At 36.5% G+C, this 23398-nt stretch overlaps 2 protein-coding genes across 10 annotated transcripts in view; one reads left to right on the top strand and one right to left on the bottom strand.

Annotated features, from left to right (window-relative positions):
* Positions 1-23398, bottom strand: part of gabrb3 (gamma-aminobutyric acid type A receptor subunit beta3) — a 65348-nt gene that overhangs the window by 27814 nt on the left and 14136 nt on the right. For 2 of the 4 annotated variants that reach the window (XM_088078055.1, XM_088078057.1), the window contains exons 2-4: positions 10263-10310; positions 8007-8098; positions 6357-6424 (exon numbers count right to left, since the gene is read on the bottom strand). In XM_088078055.1, coding sequence (XP_087934181.1) covers positions 6357-6424; positions 8007-8098; positions 10263-10310 — 208 coding nt within the window. Of the gene's footprint in view, positions 1-6356; positions 6425-8006; positions 8099-8191; positions 8657-10262; positions 10311-23398 lie in introns of those variants that run through there. The other 2 variants (XM_088078056.1, XM_042483672.2) reach the window with 1 other exon arrangement.
* gabra5 (gamma-aminobutyric acid type A receptor subunit alpha5) overlaps positions 8220-23398 on the top strand; it is a 40546-nt gene continuing 25367 nt past the window's right edge. Inside the window, exons 1-5 of one of the 6 annotated variants that reach the window (XM_042483673.2) lie at positions 8220-8344; positions 16128-16212; positions 16418-16542; positions 18307-18374; positions 19931-20151. In XM_042483673.2, the coding sequence (XP_042339607.2) occupies positions 16130-16212; positions 16418-16542; positions 18307-18374; positions 19931-20151 (497 nt within the window). In that variant the 5' untranslated portion in view covers positions 8220-8344; positions 16128-16129. Of the gene's footprint in view, positions 8469-13178; positions 13821-13938; positions 14033-14096; positions 14236-16127; positions 16213-16417; positions 16543-18306; positions 18375-19930; positions 20152-23398 lie in introns of those variants that run through there. The other 5 variants (XM_088078053.1, XM_088078050.1, XM_088078052.1 and 2 more) reach the window with 5 other exon arrangements.

Genomic DNA, 23398 nt, shown 5'->3' with positions numbered 1-23398 from the left:
TTGTTCACAGGAATTCATTTTAACCAGTGATTGGTCGGAAATTAATTTACTGCGCAAACTTGTTAAAATATAGTTTGGCTTTGTGAGGCTACACTTTAAACTGTTCAGAGATCATCTCAGAGGGCTTTAGAAACAAGGCTGGAGGCTGGAGATGAAGAAACCCAAAACCAAAAACCCAAAAATCAAGGTTTCATGTGGAAAGAGGAAGAAAAACTTGGCCGTCTATGCAGAAAAAAGTTGCAAATACATTTGAAATTGTTGCTACCTGACCAGAGAAACACACACACACACACACACACACACACTACACATAGGTTTTTAATGTGACAAAGGGACTTGTTGCTTGCTTCTAACTCCAAAAGTCTCTCTGTTCGTGGGGCGAGGCTTCCAGGTAACATGTAAACACTACGTAAATGCAGGCTACGACAAAGCTAAAAACATGATGCCACTGACGTTTTTCAAAACAACTTGGCAGGTGGGGGCTTCAGGACACTTGGTTTACATCTGATGCACAGTATGAAGACAATTTTGTGGTTTTATTATGTTATTTTTAACATTTGAATCCAATTTCACACAATTTGTTTCAATTGTTTGGGAGATGAGTGCAACGCTTTTTCCCCGTGAAACTCACAGCAGCGTTTTGTGGACTATAGACTTCACCCAATTTTCCATCTAACCCTAACCCTATTTTTAGGTGCACTATCCCTTTAAACAGTAGGCAAAATGCACACGTTTCACTGGGACTAGAAAAGTTGATTAAAGAGAAATTGGAGATAATTTCCAGCCAAGTTCACAACAACAGACACACTATACATTAAAACAAATAAAAATTTACTTCAGCAGCCTGCCTAAATATGATCAATATATGCAAATCCTGTAATAATTCCAGCATAACCTCCCAAAACACAGAACAACATATTGCACAATGTGCAGACAGTTGTGATAAATGTGATGCGCTGCAGTTTTTTACACCACTGTATTTCACTGACTGTAATCCGTTAACACACACAGGTTCACTGGAAACCTTGAGATGCTCCGCGGAGCAAAATGTGAGAAGAAGCTACAAATGTCAACGTCCTGCAGGGGAACTGGGGTGCAGCTTAGACAGAAAGGAACAAAATAATGCTGTTCAGGAGCACAGATAAACTACCACTGTGTCCGAGCCGTTCTGGCTGCTCAGAATATCCTGATAAAAGTGATCTATAGCTCGAGGCCTTAAAACAAACAGTAGTGTTGATGTGAGGTCACTTTGCTTCCTGAGGACAATATGATGAAGCAGCCTGAGCAATGACCCTGTTGGTTTCTGAGTGTTTGAGACTTTGTGCTTCATCGGGTTGGATTTTTTTGGATATCTGGCAAATCAAACACTCTCTATAACTCTATAACTCCTCATGGACTAGTTGCAAATAGCTGCTGGTGCTCTATCAGTTGTATCATGAGTAAATAATTTTTAGCACATGCTCAAGTGCCACTGGGAGAGTTTATTTTGTCCAGTTCCTGCAGCAGTGAGGAGAAGATGTGTTCTCCTCTGTCCCATCTGCATGCCTACAACCATTAACACAGACAGGCTGATATGAGCTCCACAAACGAGGCTGAATGTCTCATATAGGCTGCGCAGAAACTCTCGAGTTAAAAGCGGGGATGGTCTCTATTACAGAAATTAAATTTCCTCCATTAAGTGCTGAAATTTAGAGAACTGACTGTAAATTTTCAAATCTAATGAGCTAGAAAGACAAATGTGTATGTCTCAATTTAGTTGCAATCAAAGGCTTACATTCAAATAGAGTAAAGAGGCAAGATTTTGTACTTATGTCCACAGTAACAACTGCATACATTATTATATCGGTGTATTATACATGTTAAGATTCAGAAAAGCTGGCGAGCAAAGGACATTATTACTCTTACATAGTGCAAATCACTGTACTTCACAAATTTTTCAAAATCTAAGGCCACGTTTAAACAAGAACAGCCCCATTAAAAAAAAGGAAAAAAAATCTGCATTTTTATAATAACATTGTATAAAAACGATCCTCGTGTACACAGATCAGAAAAACAAACAAAAAACAAACAAACGCTGTAGTATGCATGCCAGGCCAGTAGTTGGCAATGTAACGTCATGATGACACACCACACGCCTGCATATAAAGGCTTTCTTCTATAGAGCGGTGAGTATAAACAAACAAGAAGACAATGGCGAACACACGCACGAGAACCGACAGCGTTAATGAAGTCGAGTCAACAGCACAAAGTTTACACGGCGACAGAGAGGTGGCGTTTTAAAGAAATTAATCTCTGAAACCCGGTTTCAAAAATGTGCATTTTCAGGCCATTTACCGTGTGAACTAAAGGCCAAACCTCAAAAACAGCTTAACATTTCATACAAGAACCGTTGCCCCTAAAACTGTTGACCAGCCCTCAGACGAAATGAAGACTTTCAGCTGCTCTTGGCACTGTTCAGCATATGTCAGATTAACTGTTAACAGTTCCTGTTTGCACAGACAACTAAAAAACACAACAATTCTCAGGCAAGTTCTGACATGAAAAAGCATCTTTTTTCAGTTTTCTACACAGATTTATATGTTTACAATGAACATCAGAGATAGAAGATATCCTCAGGAAATGTACGTTACACAGAGGTTATGAAGAAACTGATCCTTAGGACCTCTCTCGTGAAATAATTATGTCTTGATACAGAAAAGTCAATAATCAGAAATTTAAAACCCGATTCTGTGATCGGCTGTGCATGAAATGTCTCATTAAAAAAATGTGAAGGCCAAGACAATGACCTGAAAATTAGCTTTAAAAAAAGTAGAGAATCATTAGAAAATGATCAAATAACTAGGGGGGAAAAACAAGAAAAGTACTTTATAATTATAATAATGTATTCCATCTTCACTTGTGCACGTTTTGTTTTTTATTGCTCTTTTTAATCTTTTTGTCTTTTTGTAAAATAAAATAATAATAATACTAACAAAGATATGTACATACTGTACATATCTTTATTATTATTATTGTTATTTTATTCTATGTTAAGTGCTTTCATTTGTATATATATATATATATATATATTTGCATTATTTTTCCCTTTTCAACAGATATTTCATTAAGTTGCTGCTCTCTTATTTGCAGCTGTAACAAAACAATTTCCCTCATGGGATTAATTAAGTATTTCTATTCTATGCTATTTTAATTATACATGTAAAATTAAGTTACAGGGGAAAAAATATATTTATTAGTTTTTTATTTTATTAGTTTTTCAGGTCATTTCTTCCTTTTTTTACCTTTTCCTTTCTTTTTTGTGCTAATTTCAGGTAATTTTTAAAAAAAATTTTCTTGCTAATTATCGTGTCATTTCTTGCTCAGATACCCATTGCATTTTTTCCATGTTTTTGTGAGAAAATCAAACCACTTTGCTCAGGTTTCAAAGGGTTAAAAAAATAAACTAAAATGACTCAACCATGTAACTCATTAATAAAATCAGAATCTCAGCTGTCAGTGGCAGCGAGTGTTTCGCTCCTCTGTGTTTTTTCTCTCTGCCGCTGCATTAAAATGCACCACGGGTACATTTCATCACACACACTTGTCAGGACAGCATGTCGGGGGATATTTCCTCTCTGTAGCATGCGATGGGGCATCAGGCTCTGTCAGCACTTCAGACCAATGATAGATGGCATACAGGCATTAAACTGTGGAGCTCGTGCTGTGCCAACCCAAACACACACACACACACACACACACACACACACACACACACACACATACTGACTCACATGGTCTCATTATATGTGAAAGGAGAAGACACACAGCGCTGAAGTTAGTGACCTTATCTCGTAACGGGACCATTAGGGCATCAGTGCTACACAGCCAGTGAACCAGGACGAAAAAACCAAACAGCTCGCCATAATCTGATGCAGCACATGACCAAAGCGCTCCCGACAACACAAGACAGCCTCCATTAACTGCTTCCTGTTTACAGACCAGAGGAATTTAGGATGCTGTATGGATTATTGTCCATTTTTGTTCCGGATTTGATGCCACTCAGTGTTTAATATTTCATTTCCTAATTAAGGGTCGACTGATATGGGTTTTTCAAGGTACCGATTATTAGTACTCGATGAGCCCGATTATCGATATTTGGAACTCGATATTTACAACAATTAAAATATTTGCGTCAAAATTTAGAGTTTGCGATTTAACAAACTCCAACACAAAACTTTGTTTAAACGCCTTTAGTAATGTTTTTTTTTTTTTTTAAACTTGTTTTTATTTGACAGAAAGAGCAATTCACAGATATTTGTACATGTAACATTTTACATTTTACATTTTATTTATTTTTATTTTCCCCCCTTCCAACCCCCTCATCCCCATCCACCCCCACCCTGCTGTCTACATAAGACACAAATTAAAAAAAAAATGAATAAATAAATAAATAATTAAAATAATAATAATAAAAATAAATAAATAAATAAATAATTAAATGAATAATTAAATAAATAATTAAATAAATAAATAAATAATAAATAAATTTATAAAAAAAAAAAAAAAAAAATGGAGTGGATATCTCAACCATGAGTATTTGCCTACTGACCACAGAGGTTTGCTGGGGGGGCCCTCAGTTTACAGGGGAGTACAGGCAAAGGTGCACATAATTCCGACAGTTTAATTTTCAATCTTGTGGGAGGACTTCAAGACCCTCAAAATAGGTTAATAAAGGCCCCCACGTGTCATAGAACTTTTGGATCGACCCTCGAATACTATATTTTATCTTCTCTAATTTAAGGAAAAAAGTCAAGTCTTTCAGCCATGAGGAGGCTTTGGGTGCACATGCTGATTTCCACTCCAACAGGATTCTTCTCCGGGCGAGGAGAGTTGAAAAGGCAAGCATGTTCTTAATTTTATTTGTCAATGATGAACCCTCTCCTGGGACTCCAAAAATAGCCAATACAGCACTAGGTTGAATATCTTTGCCAAAAGCTTCAGATAGAGTTCGAAATATCATAGTCCAAAAATTAAGCAATTTATTACATGACCAAAACATGTGAGCAAGATCAGCCTTAGTTATATGACAACGTTCACATGTTTCACTGACATTAGAATAGATCCTAGAGAGTCTGGCTCTGCTATAGTGGATCCGATGGAGAACCTTAAACTGAATTAAGCCAAGACGGGCACATGAGGTTGACCCATTTACTCTATATAGTGCATCGTCCCAGGTATCATCAGAAATGCTCGTTCCAAGCTCTTCTGCCCAGTCTGCCCTAATCTTATCAAGTGTCACTTTATTGAATGACACAATACTATTATAAATTTTTGATATGAGGCTCCTACGGTGCATGGGGATCTGAAGAATGATGTCTATTCCTTTTTTTGGAGGTAGGTTTGGAAAACACGGGCTAATGGCACGAACAAAATGACGGATCTGAAGATAACGGAAAAGATTAGAGCGCTGTATATTGAACTTGGTGGAGAGAGCGTCGAATGTAGCAAAGGTTCCATCTATGTAGAGATCAGTGAACTGACTTAGGCCCGCCCTCTGCCACTGGGCAAAAACAGGGTCTGACTTGGCTGGAAGAAAGGCATGATTATTGCAGATGGGGCTATAAAGGGAGAAGTCTGTCAGTTTAAAATTCTGTCGAAATTGTGACCAAATTTTTAATGTGGAAATTACAATAGGGCGCCTTTAGTAATGTTTAATCAAAACTGAAACTTCATACACAGCTAGTTTGCTGTAAAATTCAGTGAAAATTTTAGGGAAAATGAATAAATAAAAATAGCTCCCTGAAGTTTTTCAAAGTAAAAGTTCCTCCCATGCTGACACTTCCTTTGCATGTATTGTGTGTGATGCGCACACTTTTTCATTAATTAATTTTATTGGCAATCATTAAAATAAAATACAGATAATCGACAACATGCCGATAATCTGTCGCCCCTAAAATGAGTAAAAAGCACAGTATTTCTGTCTGATATATAGTTGAGCAAAAGTACCATCAAATGGACATACTTGGGTAAAGTACAAGTACCTCAAGATTTATACTTGAGTAAATACTTGACTACATTGCACAACTGATTGTTACGTAATTGGTAAAACACGTGCCAAACACATTTTTCACAACCTGTCAACCCAAAACTTCGTAATAAATGCCTACTTAAATTAATAATTTACTAAGCAATTAGTTCACTAATAAACCCGAATGAACGATGTTGGCACCATAATGAACTTAGCCCCTTCAGATGAGACAGCACTGCTGAGGTGTTTCATTGATGTATTTGTGGTAGGCTAATTTACTGGTAAACATTATTCCACAGAGTTCCCCAAAAACCACAAATAATGAAAAAACGTTTTATTTTCGACTTACCATGTTGACTTCTGACACCATGTCTATACTCGCCACGTCTATACTCATGCCAACAGCAACCGGTGCACCTTAAAACACACAAAAGACAGATAGCCATCACTGTAAGACAGTTTTAGGACCACACTGAGGACTAAAAATATATTTTTGAGACTTTGAGAATAAAGTCTTAACATTTTTAGGGGGAAAAAGTAATAATTTTATGAAAATAAACTTGTAATATTGCGAGAATAAAGTCGTAAATTTACAGGGAAAAAAGTTGAAATTTTCGGTGGATAAAGTTGTATTTTTTATGAGAAAGGCTGTGTTCTCGCCTGTTTTATAGTTTGCTGTCAATATGCTTATTTCCATAGTATAATATCCCCTTTTTCGTATAAATACGACTTTATTCTCATAATTTTACCAGTTTATTCTCATAAAATCACAACTTTTTATCTTGTACAACTACGACTTCATTCTCGTATTATTACGACTTTTTGTCTCATAATATTACGACTTAATGCTGGTAAAACTACAACTTCATTCTTGACTTATTATCTTGTAAAATTACAGTTTTATTCTCATAAAATTAAGACTTTATTCTCATAATATTCCAAGTTTATTCTCATGTTACGAATGTTTTTCTCAGAAATTTACTACTTTTTTTATCATAAAATTACAACTTTTTTCTTGTTAAACTACGACTTTACTCTCGTAATATTATGACTTTATTTTGAAATCTAACATTTTCTTTAACATGGTCCTTATCTTCACTCTAGTTTTAAAGTTTGCTGGCAACATGTTTATATTCGTAATATAATAACCCCTTTCTTAAAAATACTGCTTTACTCTCATAACATTGAGTACACAGTGAGTGATTTTTTTTCTCATAAAATTAGGACTTTATTCTTGAAAAATCGTAATATTTCAAGTTTATTCTCATAAAATTATGATTTTTCTTTCTCATAAAATCATGATTTAATTCTGGTAGTATCATGACTTTTTTGGTTAAATTATGACTTTATCTTCATAAAATAAAGGTTTTCTCATGAAACTACGGCTTTATTCTTGTAGTATTATTACATTTTTTCTTGAAGCCTAACCTTTTTTTGTTTAATGTACTAATTCAATAAAAAAGTCAGGAAAAAACCCCAAACATCTCAGGGAGCCATTAAGGTGAAAATGAATTAATATAATATCCCCTTTTCTAATACAGTCGTAGTTTTAGGAGAAAAAAGTCATAATTTTATGAAAACAAACAATAATATTATAATAAAGTCTTAACATTTTTAGGGGAAAAAAGTAATAATTTTATGAAAATAAACTTGTAATATTACGAGAATAAAGTCGTAAATTTACAGGAGAAAAAGTGAATAAAGTTGTATTTTTTATGAGAAAGGCTGTGCTCTCGCCTGTTGTATAGTTTGCTGTCAATATGCTTATTTCCATAACATAATATCCCCTTTTTCGTATAAATACGACTTTATTCTCATAAAATTACGATTTTTCTCTGTTAAAACTACGACTTTATTCTCGTAATATTATGACTTTTTTCTTTAAATTTAACCTCCGTCGAACAAATTTAATAAAAAAGTCAGAAAAAAAACCAAAACAAACAAAGAAACACCTCGGGGAGCCATTAAGGTGAAGCACACACGGAGGAACCTCACGTACCTCCAAAGTCCGGCCGGAGACGGATGTCATACCCTTTCAACAGTTTGTCCACTGTCTCTTTGACGAAAGACATGTTGCCCGGTTCGTTGACGCTGAAAGACAGAAGACAACAAACATGGAAACAGTTTTTAAGGACGGACACTCAAACGCTCCGGCGGGTTTTAACCCCCGGGACGGAGTCTCACCTCTGGGCGCAGCACATCACCGCCACGACCAGCGGCAGAGACAGAAAATCCCGGAGTCCTGATTTCTGCGGTCCCCACATCCCGTGTGCGGTTTGTGGGTGGACGGAGACTGAAAGACGCGGCTCAGAGTCCCGCGGAGCTCCGGTGAATCAGGTGAGACCTCCCGCTCATGGTGTCCACCTCTGGCGCAGTCAGCACGCTTCATGGGGCGCGAGGACAGGATGTCAAACCGGCTGCTCCGGGTCTCCGTCCTCCGGTTAGCAGCCTCCAGCTTCAGGTTAGCTCACTGTCACACTGGTATGCTCCTTAAATCCACAGGTCCACTGTCCGAGACTGTCTCAGTCCCTCGCGGAGCCGGTTCATGCCGAAGTCACTAAGAGTCCTCGTGTCAGAGTGCGCGAGGCTGTTATCATTAAAGCCCACGTGACACGCTGCATATTAAAGCCTGTCCTGAAGCCAGAGCACGAGCTCGGTTATGTTAAACCTTTGACACCCGGATAGACATCAGTTTTCTCCAACACTTTTCACAAGAAACACGAACAAATTAGTTTGTTTATTATTAAAAGGCAATCATCAACTTGGCGTGAAATTGCCCCCAAATTACAAAAAAAATGGTAAAAGGTGACCAAAAAAAAAAAAAATTAGCAGAATTTAATTTTTTTTTTTAAAAGAGAATCATTAGAAAACTATCAAATACCTTAGCAACAACATCAAGAAAACACATTTAAAAAAATTAAGTATATGTTAAAAATTATGTTAATGATAAAAAAAAAGATTATTATTATTATTATTATCATTATTTATACTTAATATTTTTATTTTATTTAACAGGTTTTTTTTACCCTTCTTTTCCTGTTTTTGATGTTTTACTTTTCTGTTTTTTGGCTAATTTCAGGTAACTTTTTTTTTTTTACTAATTTCTTGCTAATTTTGGGGTCATTTCTGTTAAGTTGCTCATTGCCTACTTTCATGTTTTTGAAAGTAATCAGGCCAGTTAGCTCTTTTTACTTTCTATGTTGTGTTCACACCGAACTCGATAAAAATGTTCTCTGTTAATCGAGCATATTTTAGTATTTTTGGAGCGTTTTGCAACTCGTTAAAATTTTCCCTCAGCAGCTGTGGTTGTGTTTGCGTTAGCTTGGAGAGGCAGCTAACAGCTAACGGTGAAATACAACAGAAAGCTGGATGTAAACAGACGCTAACACGCCCTCCGCCGATAAAAGACCATCAGGAGAATCTAAACCACATCTTAACGCTGATAATCTGTCACAACACGGCATCACGCAAAATTCTCGCTCATTTTAAAAAATTCAAATTGACACGAAGATGCGAAATGCACATTTTTGCGTCCGTCGCGTCACTACCAGCACGTCCATCACGTTGCCCGGCGTGACTTTGCATCTTTGCAAAACGCTCGCATCACATTCAGTGTGAACACACCATTAGGCTGCATGAAGTATTTTAATGTATTGCTCATAACTGAGACCACGTCAGTCACTGTTAAGCAAAACTTAAATAAGATCACTTTAAATCCTTTTTAAGAAATTTTAAATAATTCTTTGGTGTAGAAAAGCACAAGAGCGATGTAAAGAGACCATCTGACATCTATACGAATCTTTCTAGGTTTAAGAAATGGCAAAGATTAGTGATTTTGGAAGGATAAATGTACAATAATTGTTTTAAAAACATAAAGTATTCATTTTCATTTTGGTGTAAAACATCTTTCCGGCCCTTTGTCTGTGGTTAGTTGCTTAAATGTTCCCCTGATGGCTTTGCCAGTTCACCTTTGTCGTCTTGTCGTTTAATTCTTGGCAGAAGAAATGAGAACGAATTTTGTGGATCTGTGTGAAGAACTCTAATGAGAAGAGTTTGTGTCTGAGCTCTTTTTCTCGGTTTGCTCCAGTATTTTCTGGAGTGGGAGAAGTTCGATATCACTGCAGGGAGTGAGCGAGAGCTTCGATTGGACTCTGCCCAACAACTTTCTGCTTCCCTTTATTCCAGAGACAGACTTGCACAGCATTTCAGAGTTATCACTGTACTTAGTACAGTATTTTAAGGGAGTGGTGCTCACCTCGTATCGTAGATGGCGTACAGCTTTTTGTTCCCATCGACGGCGTTCCTGTAAACACAAAAGCAGAGGAGTTAGTTTTTGCGTCTTGACTCCACGCCGTCAGGAGACAGAAATACCAGAGGGCTTTTCATCCAAGTCCAAATTCATAAAGAGGCTGCACTTTTTCAAACAAACCACTTTTTTCATATCAGTTTCTTGTCTGTTAACCCTTTGAAACCTCAGCAAATTGGCTTGATTTCTTGCAAAAACATGGAAAAAAAGGCAATTAGAAACAAAAGAATAAAAGGTCCAAAAATTATCAAGAAATGTGTGAAAAGTACGAGAAAATTACCTGAATCTTAGTAATTAGTAGTACAAAATAAAGATAAATGATAATTAAAAAATATATATATATAAACATATAAGAAAGTTTAAACCCCACAGAACATATGTGTGGTAATTTTAGTAATACATAGTATAAAATAAAATGCAATTCAATTAAATTAAATTATACTAAATTAAATTAAATTAAATTAAATTATTAAAAAAGAAAACAAATAAGTTTAAAAACCACACAGAAATTACCTGGAAAAGTGTTTAAGAATTATAATAATTTTGCAATTTTAATTATGTAATTATCATGATTATAAGTATAGTTTGCCCCATTTTTTTCTTTTTTTCCTGAGACATTTTCCCCCCATCTTTTATAAAAAAATTTTTTTAATCCACTATTTTTTTGTAGTTTGTAAAACATTTCTCACAAAGTTGCTTATTGCATTTACCCCGTGTTTTTGGAAGAAATCGCACCTAACTGCTCATGGCTGAGCGGTTTAAATACTTGTGAAAGGCGCCTGAAAGCAGCCCGAGCAAAGTGCTGTCGCTCCAGGTTTCAGAGGGTGAACGTTCAAAAGAAATCGGCCTCCGTAGCTGCCTCTGAGCTGACCCTGATCCTGGAGGAGACGAATGCAGGATGATGAAATATAACGTCGAGTTCTAGTTGTGCTGCTGGCAGACGCGTGTGACATATTGTCTCCTCCTGCAATCTGGACCATTTTTTCAGGCTTGTGTCCCACATAAGTCAGCCCCACAATAGGCTGCACCATCAAAAAAAATCAACAAGTCTTCCAACGCATACAGTAACATCGGGTCTTTGTCCCCACCAGGAGCGTTTCTTAAATAAGTGTTCCTACTGATGTGGTTAGATTTAGGAAAATAATCATGCATTGGTTCTAACACCTAAACTACCATACAGTATGCCAGAAAAATATTATTATGTCAAATGCTGGATGCCAAAAATATCAGGATGTTCTTCTGCATCTGGTCACATTTTGCAGTAAGCTAGCCAGCATGATTTCTGGTTATTCAGCCTTAAATGTGGTTTAAGAAAAAATGAAGTGAGGAAACACCAGAGGCACGATAAAACCAACAACTAAAAGATAAAAATGAATAAATATGATATTATTCATAACTTAAATAAATAAATACAATACTCTAATAGTTGATAAAATGTTAATAAAAATTAAAATAATAATAATAATATTGATATATATATAGATATATAGATATATAGATATATATTGATATATAATTAATAATATTAAAATAAAAAAAGATAATTTAACAAATAATAGATAAAAATGTTAAAAATACTAAAATAGCATCAAATAAAATAGACTAAAATATATAAATAAATAGTCTATAAATTAATAGGTAAAATTCAATGAAAAGACAAACTAAGTTGAGTTTTTTTAAAAAAAAAAGTATCGCCCCCTCTGCTGCCCTCAGGTCTTCAGGCAGGCTGATTTTCAAACGAGGACCACGGTAATAAAAAGATGCCTCAGCATAAGTTTCGGTTACTATTAGGTACCATGTGCCTCTTCTGCCTAAACCGAACCATCCGTGACTTTGCTGCCTAACCCAGCGACTGTGACAGTCCGCGCTGCCATGTGCTGTTGTGTAAACATAACCATGTGCTGCGTCATCCCACCATGTGCATTTGTTGACGTCATGGTAACGGCATCCCGGAGCATAAACAGCGGACACAGAAGCTCACTGACAGAGCGGCACCATGAGACGTGTTCGGATGAGACATATATGTCCCACTTCATCGCGTACTTCATGCAATAGTATTTACTTTCTAAGAAATTAAGAAAATTCAGATATATTTCAAGTAAACTTTACAATTAGATTTGTAGTTATATTTATTGACCTCGGTTTCCAGGATGATTGTAACCCTTTGAAACCTGAGTGAATGTGCTTTATTTCTTTCAAAAACATGGGAAGAAGAAAGTGAGTGACAGCAAAGGAAATGATGCAAAATTAGCGAGAAAATTATCCGAAGATTAGTAAAAAATAAATAAATTAAAAAAGTAAAACAAACAAACAAACAAACTGAAAGACAAAGAAAATGACCTAGAATTATATTATAATAATTTTGCAACATAATTTTAAATTTGTAATCATGATCATTATAATACAATTTTTCCTGGTTAAAAAAAAAAGAAAGAAAGAAAAAGAAAAAAAGAAAGTTTAAAACCTCACAGAACCTACCCGTGGTAATTTTGGTGATTAGTAGTGTATGAAATTAAATTAAATTAAATTAAATTAAATAATTAAGAAAAGAAAAAACTTTGTTAAAAAACACAGAAACAACAACAGAATTTTATATATGTTACAATGACAATTATAAATACGGTTTTCCCCTAGCTTTTTCCTTTTTCCTTAGACATTTCCCCCTATCTTTTTATAAGTATTTTTCTCAATCTCCTAAACTATGGAACATTTCTTACCAAGTTGCTCATTGCATTTCCCCTATGTTTTTGAAAGAAATCACACTATTGGGTTCAGAGTTTTGCATAATTGTAAAAAGCGTCTAAAAGCAGCTCCTGTAAGATAAGTAAGACACATTTGTCAGATTCTGCAGTGCATTAAATAAAGACTGTTGTTTTGCAGTTATGGTATCATCAGGAGATCGTGAAAGCTTTTAGGAGGGTTATGTTGTTGTGGAGATCCCTCTTATGGTTGTCATTGTAACTACTGATAATTTTGTCCTTTTATTCTCTCTCTCTCTCTCTTCGTCCCTCCCCTATCAGTCTCCCCATCTCTCTGTCTCTCTCTCTGTCCTCAGCGTCTCTCCTCCACTCACCGGCCACAGATCCTCGCGCCTTTCTGGCCGCACTGCACGCTGCTCGTCTCTTTTAATTCGCACCAAAGTCTATTTGCATTGCGCTTCGCCTTTGGATACACTATTGGATTTTCTGCAGAGCTTGCTGTGTGCTCGCGGCTCCTCGGAGACCAAACTAAAGGATGGTCAGTCAGCAGAAGTGTTGGGGAGCCTTTACATTCTCGCTGCCAACCTTTTAATCGCTCTGGGGCGAAATAAACCTCGCTGACAGTGGAATTAGTCCACATCTCTTTCTCTCTCTCTGTGTCTCCCCATCTCTCTCTCTCCAATATGCAATTATTGTGCGCGGATGGAGGTGACGTTCTTCAGATTTGATGCCAAATACTAAACAGTGCAATCTGCGTGTGAGATATCTGCGGAGCTGGGAGAAGTTTGACTGCGCATCGTCTTGTGTGGTAAGCTTTGCGGCTGTGCAGCGCAGCGTTGTTACAGGCCAGTACAGTAGAGATGTAGTGGGACGTGTGGGCATTGGACAAGAATAGGCTACTGTAGTCAGTCAGTGTGCACCCGCTGCTGCTGCTGCTGCTGCTGCTGCTGCTGCTGCTGGAGGGACCTGCACCCGGAGACTGGACCGCGGATTGTGTTGATGTGAGCTGGAGGAGGAGAGGTATCACTTTCCCTCCTGCTGAGGGGAAATCAGGCGGTTTGTAGGGATGTGAGTGAGTGCACGAGTGAGTCGTGAATGGAGGGGATGCGGTGCAGGGTGCGCACAGTCACAGCAACACTGAGGGGATTCATTTACTGTATGTGAAGCGTCCAGCTGCGGTGCAGGAAGGATTGCGGGATTACAGATGTGCAGATTATACACAGGTAGATGCATTTTACACCTTTGACTTAATATCCGGCAGAAATGCAGCACAGCTCAGCCCTGTCACAAGTCATCAACTTATAGTTAATTAGTGGAATTGAGCAGAGGCTCCTGCAGGGAGATGGTGGGTTATAGGAGAGGGTCCAACAAAGAAAGGACACGCTGTTTGCAAGAAAGAGGAACTTTGCATTTGCAGCTTTTAGATTCAGACATCAGCTAACATCTGCAGGTCGTACAGATGTTGTCCTGTGGTGTTTAACCTTTTGAAACCTCAGCAAATTGGCCTGATATCTTAAAAAAAAACCAATAACAAAAAACATGGGAGGGAGGCAATTAACCACAAAAGAAGAAATGACTCCAAAAAAATTGCAAGAAATTTGTAAAGAGTACATGAAAATTACCTTAAAATAAGTGATTAGTAATATAAAAAATATTAAAATAAAATAAATATTATGGTAACAATAATTTAGAAAAAGAAGAAACAAGAAAAGCAAAAAAGACAGAAATTACCCACAAGAGTGCTTAAATGTTTTTAATATATTTTTTAAACAATTTTAAATATATAAATATGTTGATTATAGATATAGTTTTTCCTTAGCTTTTCGTCTTTTTTCTCTTGACATTTTTCCCGAGATTTTTTTAAGAATAATTGTCTGAATCTACTATTTTCTTGCAGTTTGTGAATCATTTCTTATCAGGTTGCTTATTGCATTTTCCCTACTAAATTGCTCATGGCTCAAAGGTTTACATTTTTGTCTTTTGTCTGAAAGCAGCCCAAAGAAAGTGATGTCGCTCCAGGGTTTAAATGGTTAAAAAGGCAGATTACAACTATATTTGGGTGCATGGAGATTGCTGCATTGGGTGTTGTGATACTGTCAGCACGCTGCTGTGCTTTTGTGGTGTAGTAGTGAAAACATTTGTGCACTTAATATAAATTTACTGATCACTTTGCACCCACATGCATGCAGTGAGGAGGAGATATATAGTTGATAGCTGGATTGCAGCAGCATACTGGTGTTATGGCAGACTGTGGCATGAAAACTGACAGTTGTAATATGTACATTTGCTTATCTACAGTATTATAAAAAGTGCAACTGGAGGAAGAATCTCACCTTTTTCTTTTATTTAAAAAAGTGATGCTTTTACACACAATACTCAAAAAATGGCTCCAAAATGGCCAAAAAAAAATTGTTTTAAAATTGACAAGAAAATCACCTGAAAATAAAATGTAGAAAAATACAAACAAACATGAAAATGACCTTAAAAAAAGCTGATAAAATGTATTTATTTCATATATTTTTTCCCGTAACATAATTTTAAATATATTATTGTAGTGATTATAAAAATAATTTTCACAATATTTTTGCTCTTTTTTTAAAAAAATAATTTTTAGGTTAGTTTCTTGTCACCTTTTAATTTAATTTCTTACAGTTTGTGGGACATTTCGCCCTTAGTTGTTCACTGCCTTTTACCCCATGTTTAAAAAAAACCCCAAATCAAACCATTCTGCTCAGGTTTGTAATGGTCAAATAGCTTGTGAAATGCATCTAAACCTAGCACAATAACTGATCCTGAACCAGGTCTCAAGGGGTTAAAGGTCATTGTAACTGATCATTATAATAACACATTTGTAATATCGTTATCGTATCGTGAAAATCTCATACCCTTGACACCATAGTTGATGGTAAATTTCTGCAAGAAAATCAGATAAGGCTACAATACTGTACTGTGTAAGAATGAGAGATCGATGAATTTTCACAGTGCTACAATAGACGCTATATACTGAGTTATGCTGGACATAAATTCTGTTGATTCTGCTTTAATTTGAGGTAAAAGCAGTCAACGCACTGGTCTGTTTTTGCAGCTTTAAACAGGAGAGGATGTCTTGTTTCAGGAATGGGCGATGGAATGTGCTACAGCTTTGCAATGAGACGTCTGTGGGTCTGTGTCTTGCTTGTGAGCATCACCTGCCGTCTGAGGTAAGGAAGTGTCTCGTGCAACTTTGCAGGGCAACATAAAGGCACGTTTTAAATAATTTACCTCATAGTGAATAGAAACTGCTTCTTTCCTTTTTCTTAAATGATTGAAATGGAAGTTTTAAGTTACTCTTTTCAACTAAGATGGATTATTCCTGATTTTAAGTTTCTTTTTCCCTAATTTGTTTTTTCTCTCACATACATGCAGCCTCTCCCAGGATGTAACTGGAACTCCCAAAGAGGCCGAATTAAATGACAACATCACCATCTTCACGCGCATCCTGGACGGACTGCTGGATGGTTATGACAACAGACTCCGCCCTGGACTGGGAGGTAGGCCCACTGGATATACAAACCTCAACACCTCTGACATTTTGGTAATTAAAGCAGTCACACCTACGCGAGGTGAAAACTAAAGATGTCACTATGAAAATGTCCAGGGGGCTGCGTCTCTTCTCTAATACAGAAAGCTGTGTACTTTTGTTGTTCTGTATCGATGGCTCTGCGTGAACGCCTTCACCCTTTTCGCTCCACTCAGAGCACAATGCACCACAACATCTGTCCTCTGCTTATTCCACACATGCAAAATGTGCCTGTATTCATGAAGTCTCTGACAAAGCGGCGTGATCAGCTGTTTGCGTCTCCTCTAAGTATGATTTAATGGCCCCGTGAACACACACTGAAGCACACAGCGTGCCGGTGTGACCTTGAGAAAGCCGTTATTCCCGTCATAAAACAGCAGCTCTGTTGTTGTAGCAGATGCAACGTGGAAAACAACCGAGAAGTTGTCATCACAGAGGAGGAATGAAAAGACAATCTGGAGCTGTCTCTCTGTGATTTTTTGTAACTGCACATTGTTCAGATCATTGCAGAAAAACAACATTAAATAATTATGCTTTGTGAACTCTGTTTTGCCGTATTAAAGCTCAAGTGTTGCACTGTAAGGGGAGCGTGTGCTGCTAAACTCTGTATGGCGTCTGTCCTGCAGATGTTACTCTGGAGGGCACTGAGCTGCTCTGATGGCTTCAGGGTGTTCAGGCAGTTTAGGACATACTGCATTCATGTTGAGAGTGCAGCTGAATGCAAAATAGTTACAGTGAAATCAGGTTACTTTTTAACCCTTAGGGACAGTTTGGCACATTTTATGCACTTTTCATTCTTTTCATTATTTGATAATTTTGGCTGTGTTCATGCATATAGCATACATTTTGACAAGATGGTGTCTTTTTGTTTAATATTGGTTAAATTTCTAGCTCAGCTCCTACAATAAGTCTAAAATACACAGTGGAAACTAAATTTTTACATTCAGACTGTTAAGTGCAAAAAAATGTGCCATAGAAACCTATTCAGCCTGCAGTTTTTATTCCCACAGCCATCAAAGTATGAAAACATGAAATATTTCTGGGTATCATTGTGAGCTTTTGCCTTAGAATTTGTCATTTTCAATTGTCAATTTACTATTTTCCACCTGATGAAGTCATTTTTAACATATTTTGCACATGGAGAAAATAAATGCTATCTCCACTAGCTGAACTGTCACAATCGTCACAATGTTGCTGCAAATCACTGACATGTTGCAGGCTCTGACAATCCAAAAAAAATGCCAAAAATGCTTTGCATGTAGCATTTTGAAAATAATTCAGTCACATGACTTCAACATTTTAACCATTAACTGCCTGCAGGAGATCCCTCTCAGAGAATACCCACATTTTTATATTAAGTTACTCAAATATTAGGAATGCTTTGATGTCTGAAATACTTCAAACCTTCACCAAACAACCCAAAGTTTGACATTTTTCGGGGAAACTCAACTTTAGCAAGTCACAGACTCCATATAGTAGAGCTGCATTTGCCAATAAAGTATCTTTTTGATTCAGGCTGCATATAAATGCTGTAACTTTGATTTATTTGGGAATTCTTTGGGACTTTGGTTCATTATTCTGACTTCTGTTAGGTGGCAAAAACCAAAACCTACGTTAAGCCTTCATATTTAGAATAGATGCTGCTCTGAATAATAATGATGTATACGCACCTATCAAAATACAAATGTGTCGTAGAGACTCACTATATTCTTTCTTTTCTGTTCTCCTCCTGCAGAAAAGGTGACAGAGATCAAAACCAACATCTTTGTCACGAGCTTTGGTCCAGTCTCTGACACTGAAATGGTAAGACACTCCTTCTATTAAGTTCTCAAGATGTATACTTTATATGTTATGTTTAATCGCAGCATTATTTTTTTCACATAATACAACTATTTCTGAATCTGAAAATATATTCTGCAAATCGAATTGAAATACTTCTATGCACTATTTTTATAGGCCATTCACAATAAAATGTTCAAAAAATGTAAACTGATCGTTTGACTTATTAAAAATAAGAACCTTGTGTTTAGCAGCTTTAACCCTTTGAAACCTCAGCAAATTGGCTCGATTTCTTTCTGAGAGCAACATAAGAAGAAATCACCCAAAAATTAGCAAGAAAAATTACCTGAAAATTAGTAAAAAAAACCAAAAAATAAGTGAAAAAGAAAGTTAAAAAACAACAAGGAAATGACCTAGAAAATGCTTTTAATACATTTTTTACTCATACATTTTCCCTTGATTTTTAAAAATAATCCTGTAAATCTGATTTCTGATTTCTTGCAATTTGTGAAACATTTCTTACCAAGTTGGTCATTTTCTTTTTCCCTGTTTTTTTTTCAAAGAAATTGCACCAATGTGCAGCACAATAAAAGCAGCTCCAGGTGTCAAAGGATAAAGTTACATTTACATTTGTGCCTAAAATTGCTAACTGGATTTTTAATAATTAACAATTAACAAAAACATTTTTTTTTGGTTAATCTTTTATTACCTTTAATTGACCGCACAGTTTGAGTATGAAGGGGTATCCACAAAAACTGACAGCATTCTTGACGTATTAAAGTCATAGAGATCCGTGTTTCACAGCAGCAAAACAATATCAAAACATCAGTTTACAAACTCTCACAAAACCTGTGCACAGATCTCATTTATCCAGCTCAGCACTTCCCAAACAGACCTTTATGACGAGGAACTGAAGTTACAGTAAAACTTATGTACGCTCTCTTCAAAGTCAGACTCCAGTTACGAAACATGTAATTTTACATCGCTGAACACGGGAGCTGCTGCTGCATCACTGCCTCAATCTGTTTTAAGTTTTTGTGTTATTGTGTGACTTTATTAAATCCAAACTAACACTTAAAAAACCCACAAAATCACACAATAACACAAACATACTAACTGATTGAGGCAGAAGTAGACCTGCATTTCCTGTGTTCAGTGAGGTAAAATGACTGTTTTTGTCAGTGGAATCTGGCTTTACGGTTTTAGCCAAAATGCGTGTGTTTGGGAAGATCTGATCATACGACTGGATAAATGAGACCTGGATTTTTCTGCACGAGTTGTGTGAGAGTTTGTAAAATGATGTTTTGATACAGTTTTGTTGTTGTTAAACATGGACCTCTATATCCTTAAGAATTTTCTCTCTTTTTGGCTTCATCGTTCGCATGCAAGAAAAGAAAAAGTGAATTCAGTGTGACTCAGACTGAGTAATTGATGTCCAAACTGTCATTAAGGGGGTGAAGTATTTCTTTAAATGAGGCCTCATGCATTCAGACAGCTTTGTACCTTTATAACATTAATCCCCATAAACATGTATCGTATTTATTAGGATAATCTATAAAAGGTGTTTTAATTTTCTGCAGGAATACACTATCGACGTGTTCTTCCGTCAGAGCTGGAAAGATGAAAGACTTTGCTTCAAAGGCCCGATGGAGATGCTCCCTCTGAACAATCTCCTTGCCAGCAACATCTGGACTCCGGACACCTTCTTCCTCAACGGGAAGAAATCCATCGCGCACAACATGACGACACCGAACAAGCTGCTGCGGCTGAAAGACGACGGCACTCTGCTCTACACCATGAGGTAAGCTCTCCCACGGCTGACCTTTAATCCTGCTTTGGACCGCAGCGGGGTAAACATTTTCTTTTCCAATCAGTCTAACAACCAAAACATGGAATCATAAGAGCAGACGAGAGCGGCTCAGAAATGTTGTGTAATCCAATTAGAGATGACTAAAACATCCATCAGCCTGTAATACTTCTTTGGTAATGGTTTTTAAGACCCCTGCTGCACTCGCACAGCCCACACGCTCGTACTACATGTCTCAGCGGTGCACTGACGCATCATCATGTTGTCGTCGTACTGTGCGCTGGAGGTCAGAGGAAGTTGAAATGTTTGCATTGACCCGATGACTGACGCAGAGAGCCATCGATAACTGCGTCGCCACATCACAGAAATATTCACTGAGACAGGAAAACAGCTTTGACTCTTGTGATTCTTGCTGCTCCAAATACTGTCCCCATGACTCTAATGATACATGAGCTGCAGATAAACAGATAAATTTACTCAACAAGTGTGCTTTAGAGGGAAATATTGTACTTTTTACTTAATAACATTTACCTGATATCTTCAGTTATTAGTTCTTTTCAGAAATCTTTTAGGAAATCTTCACATTCACGATACTGGAGCCATAAAAAATGCCAAATATGTTGCTCAGTATGGCTTTTTTGCATAAAAATTGACTAAAGGGCCAATAACACCAAGATGCAGCGCTAGAAAAATGTCACCGGCAAAACCATCGTTTTCGATGGTTCAGCGCGCCTGACGGGCGCTCTTCTCATGCTGCTGCGCAACGTGTTTTTTTGGCTGTTTTGGGGCACGCATAAAAGTTAAAAACAAGGCGCAGAGCTGCACACCATGTCAGTGTCTCTTTCTCGCTCCACAGGCGCTCCCAGCTCTTTGCCCAAACGCACTTCCAAAGTGTTTTTGGAGACGTTGTGCCTGGAGAGATTATTATCAAAATAGTTGCTTTCAATAGTTAATTTTATGGCAATATAACTCTTTATTTAAGCTCTGTTTGTACATTTTAATATATTTGGGTACAAAACTCTTAAAGGGACAGTTCACCTCAAAATTAAACATGCATATTTTGCCTCTTTTGTCTCGTGCTATTTCCTAAAGAGAATCATCTGATGTCTCGCTGTCTTATCAGGACAATAATTGCTCTGAATCAAATATTAACAAAGGAAGCTGGAGGAAGTGGGTGCGTGTGAAAAATGAGTATTGATCCACTGACTTTAAAATTACTGCAAATCTGCAGCACATTTTCTAACACTGCAGGCCATTAGAAACGGCTTCACGATGGCCCGTTAATGCGTTCTGGGAACGAGGTTATTAGAGAAACATTTTACGCATGCATTACTCTCGTACACTGGTTTGGTAACAGAACAAGTTGTGCCTTCGTTACTGCACCCTGAAAATATCTCAGGGAAGGAAAACAGAGCGTGCACGCTTCACAGTACAGAACATGTTAGCTATTGATCACAAGCATTTTCTATTAATCTAAAACATAGGATATATGTGTGTGAAATAATAGTGACTGCAGCTTCCTCATTTTTAGCTGGAAATTCATCTGCTAGTCTGCACTTTGCTTACTGGTCATTATGATTTATTAAGGAGACAGTATCCTGTGCATTTGACTTCTCTAATTAAAGCCACTCAGTGCTGCCCATTTACTGTGTGTCCCTCTGTAGATATCAGAGCTGCACTTATCTGGATATCATCCTGCAGTTCTGCACTAAAAACACAAGTTATGCCAGTAATTTATCTCAAATACACAATAATATATATATAAAAAAATATTGATACTCTGACACTAATGACATCTCAACAGAAGCAGATAATACAGTTACTAAACTGAAAATAATTTATTGAACTGCAACTATTGAATTTTCATTTTGATTTAATCTGTTGATTATTTTCTCAATTAATCAGTTAATCTTTTTGTCAACAAAATGAAAAAAGAAATAGTAAAAAATACCAGTAATAACTTGCCACAGAAATTCAAATTGCCTGTTTTTATTCAACGAACAATAGAAATCCCAAAGACTTTCAGCAAAAGCAGCAAAACCTCACAACTCAGGCAAAGGTTATTGTTGATAACTAAAAATATTAAAAGTTAAAAATAAAACTAGGTATAAAAAAAATCACAGATAACTGATTTTTTTTTCTTCGAAAAAGCCCCTAAATGAAATAATTGAGTAAAATAAATCAATCCAAAAAAAAGAAATTTATTTAAAAAAGTAAAAAGTAAACATTTTTAAAGAAACTGAGCTGACTTGAAAGGAAAAAATAAAAATAAAAAAAGTATTGAGAAATAAAAAAATTGTAATAACTCAGCTGAGAAGCTGGAACCTGAGAATCTTTGGCACTTTTGTTTAAAAAATTAAAACAATTCAAAAAAATAATTTTACTATGAATTTTCTGTCTGTGATACTTTGAAACTGAGATGTGCAAAATGTAAGAGACTCTACAATACACAAGCAAACCCAGTAGAAATAGAAAGAGAACGACAGTTTCATTTTATTTCTAATATCTACTTATTTCTAATATCTACTTCTTTTTAAGCTTTGCATAATAATCCACTAGAGAGTGATATATGCTGTAACACACAGAGCCACTACAGGCCAGTGAGCAAAGACGGATTATTATACAGTATAACATTATGCTCTGTAATAAACCACGCTCACTATGAGGCAATGAAGTCCACACTCATCACTTTTCATTCTCTTTCTCACTATTTACAGTGCCGAGGCTGCTGTTTAATGTATATGTTGATGTGGGGCAGCAGCTGAGTCAGCAGACGACCTTTAATATACTGAAATCCTCGGTGGTCAATTTAAATTTATGAATGCATTCTATTAATGTAATATGGTATACGGTTTTATGCCTGGTGGTAGATTTACTCAGATCCCACCTAAGTATAAGTAACAATATTACACTATAAAAATTCAATAACAGCCAAATCCTGCATTCATTCATTTCACCCAACAAAGGTTCAGTAGTTCTGTATCCTCTGCAAATAGTGAAGTATTAAAGGTAAAAGTACCTGTGTGCACAACAATTCAATTCGAAGTAGTTTGTTATTATAGTGGTATAGGATATTAAATCATTTTCATATTATAATTGATGCATTTTATTAGTGGATCAATGTGCGGCTATTTTAGTGACTTTATATATATTACAGCCGGTAGCTTCACCCCTTACAGTTAAGTTTTCCCCTTCAGTTTCATCTTATTGAGCATATTGATTTGAGCAACTTAACAAGAAA

Source organism: Plectropomus leopardus, chromosome 5 (genome assembly GCF_026936395.1).
Source record: "Plectropomus leopardus strain MGB_pleo_1.0 chromosome 5, ASM2693639v1, whole genome shotgun sequence".
Classification (NCBI taxonomy): Eukaryota; Metazoa; Chordata; class Actinopteri; order Perciformes; family Serranidae; genus Plectropomus; species Plectropomus leopardus.
Note: the sequence above shows the minus strand (reverse complement) of the source record. Positions and strands in the feature narration are given on the sequence as shown.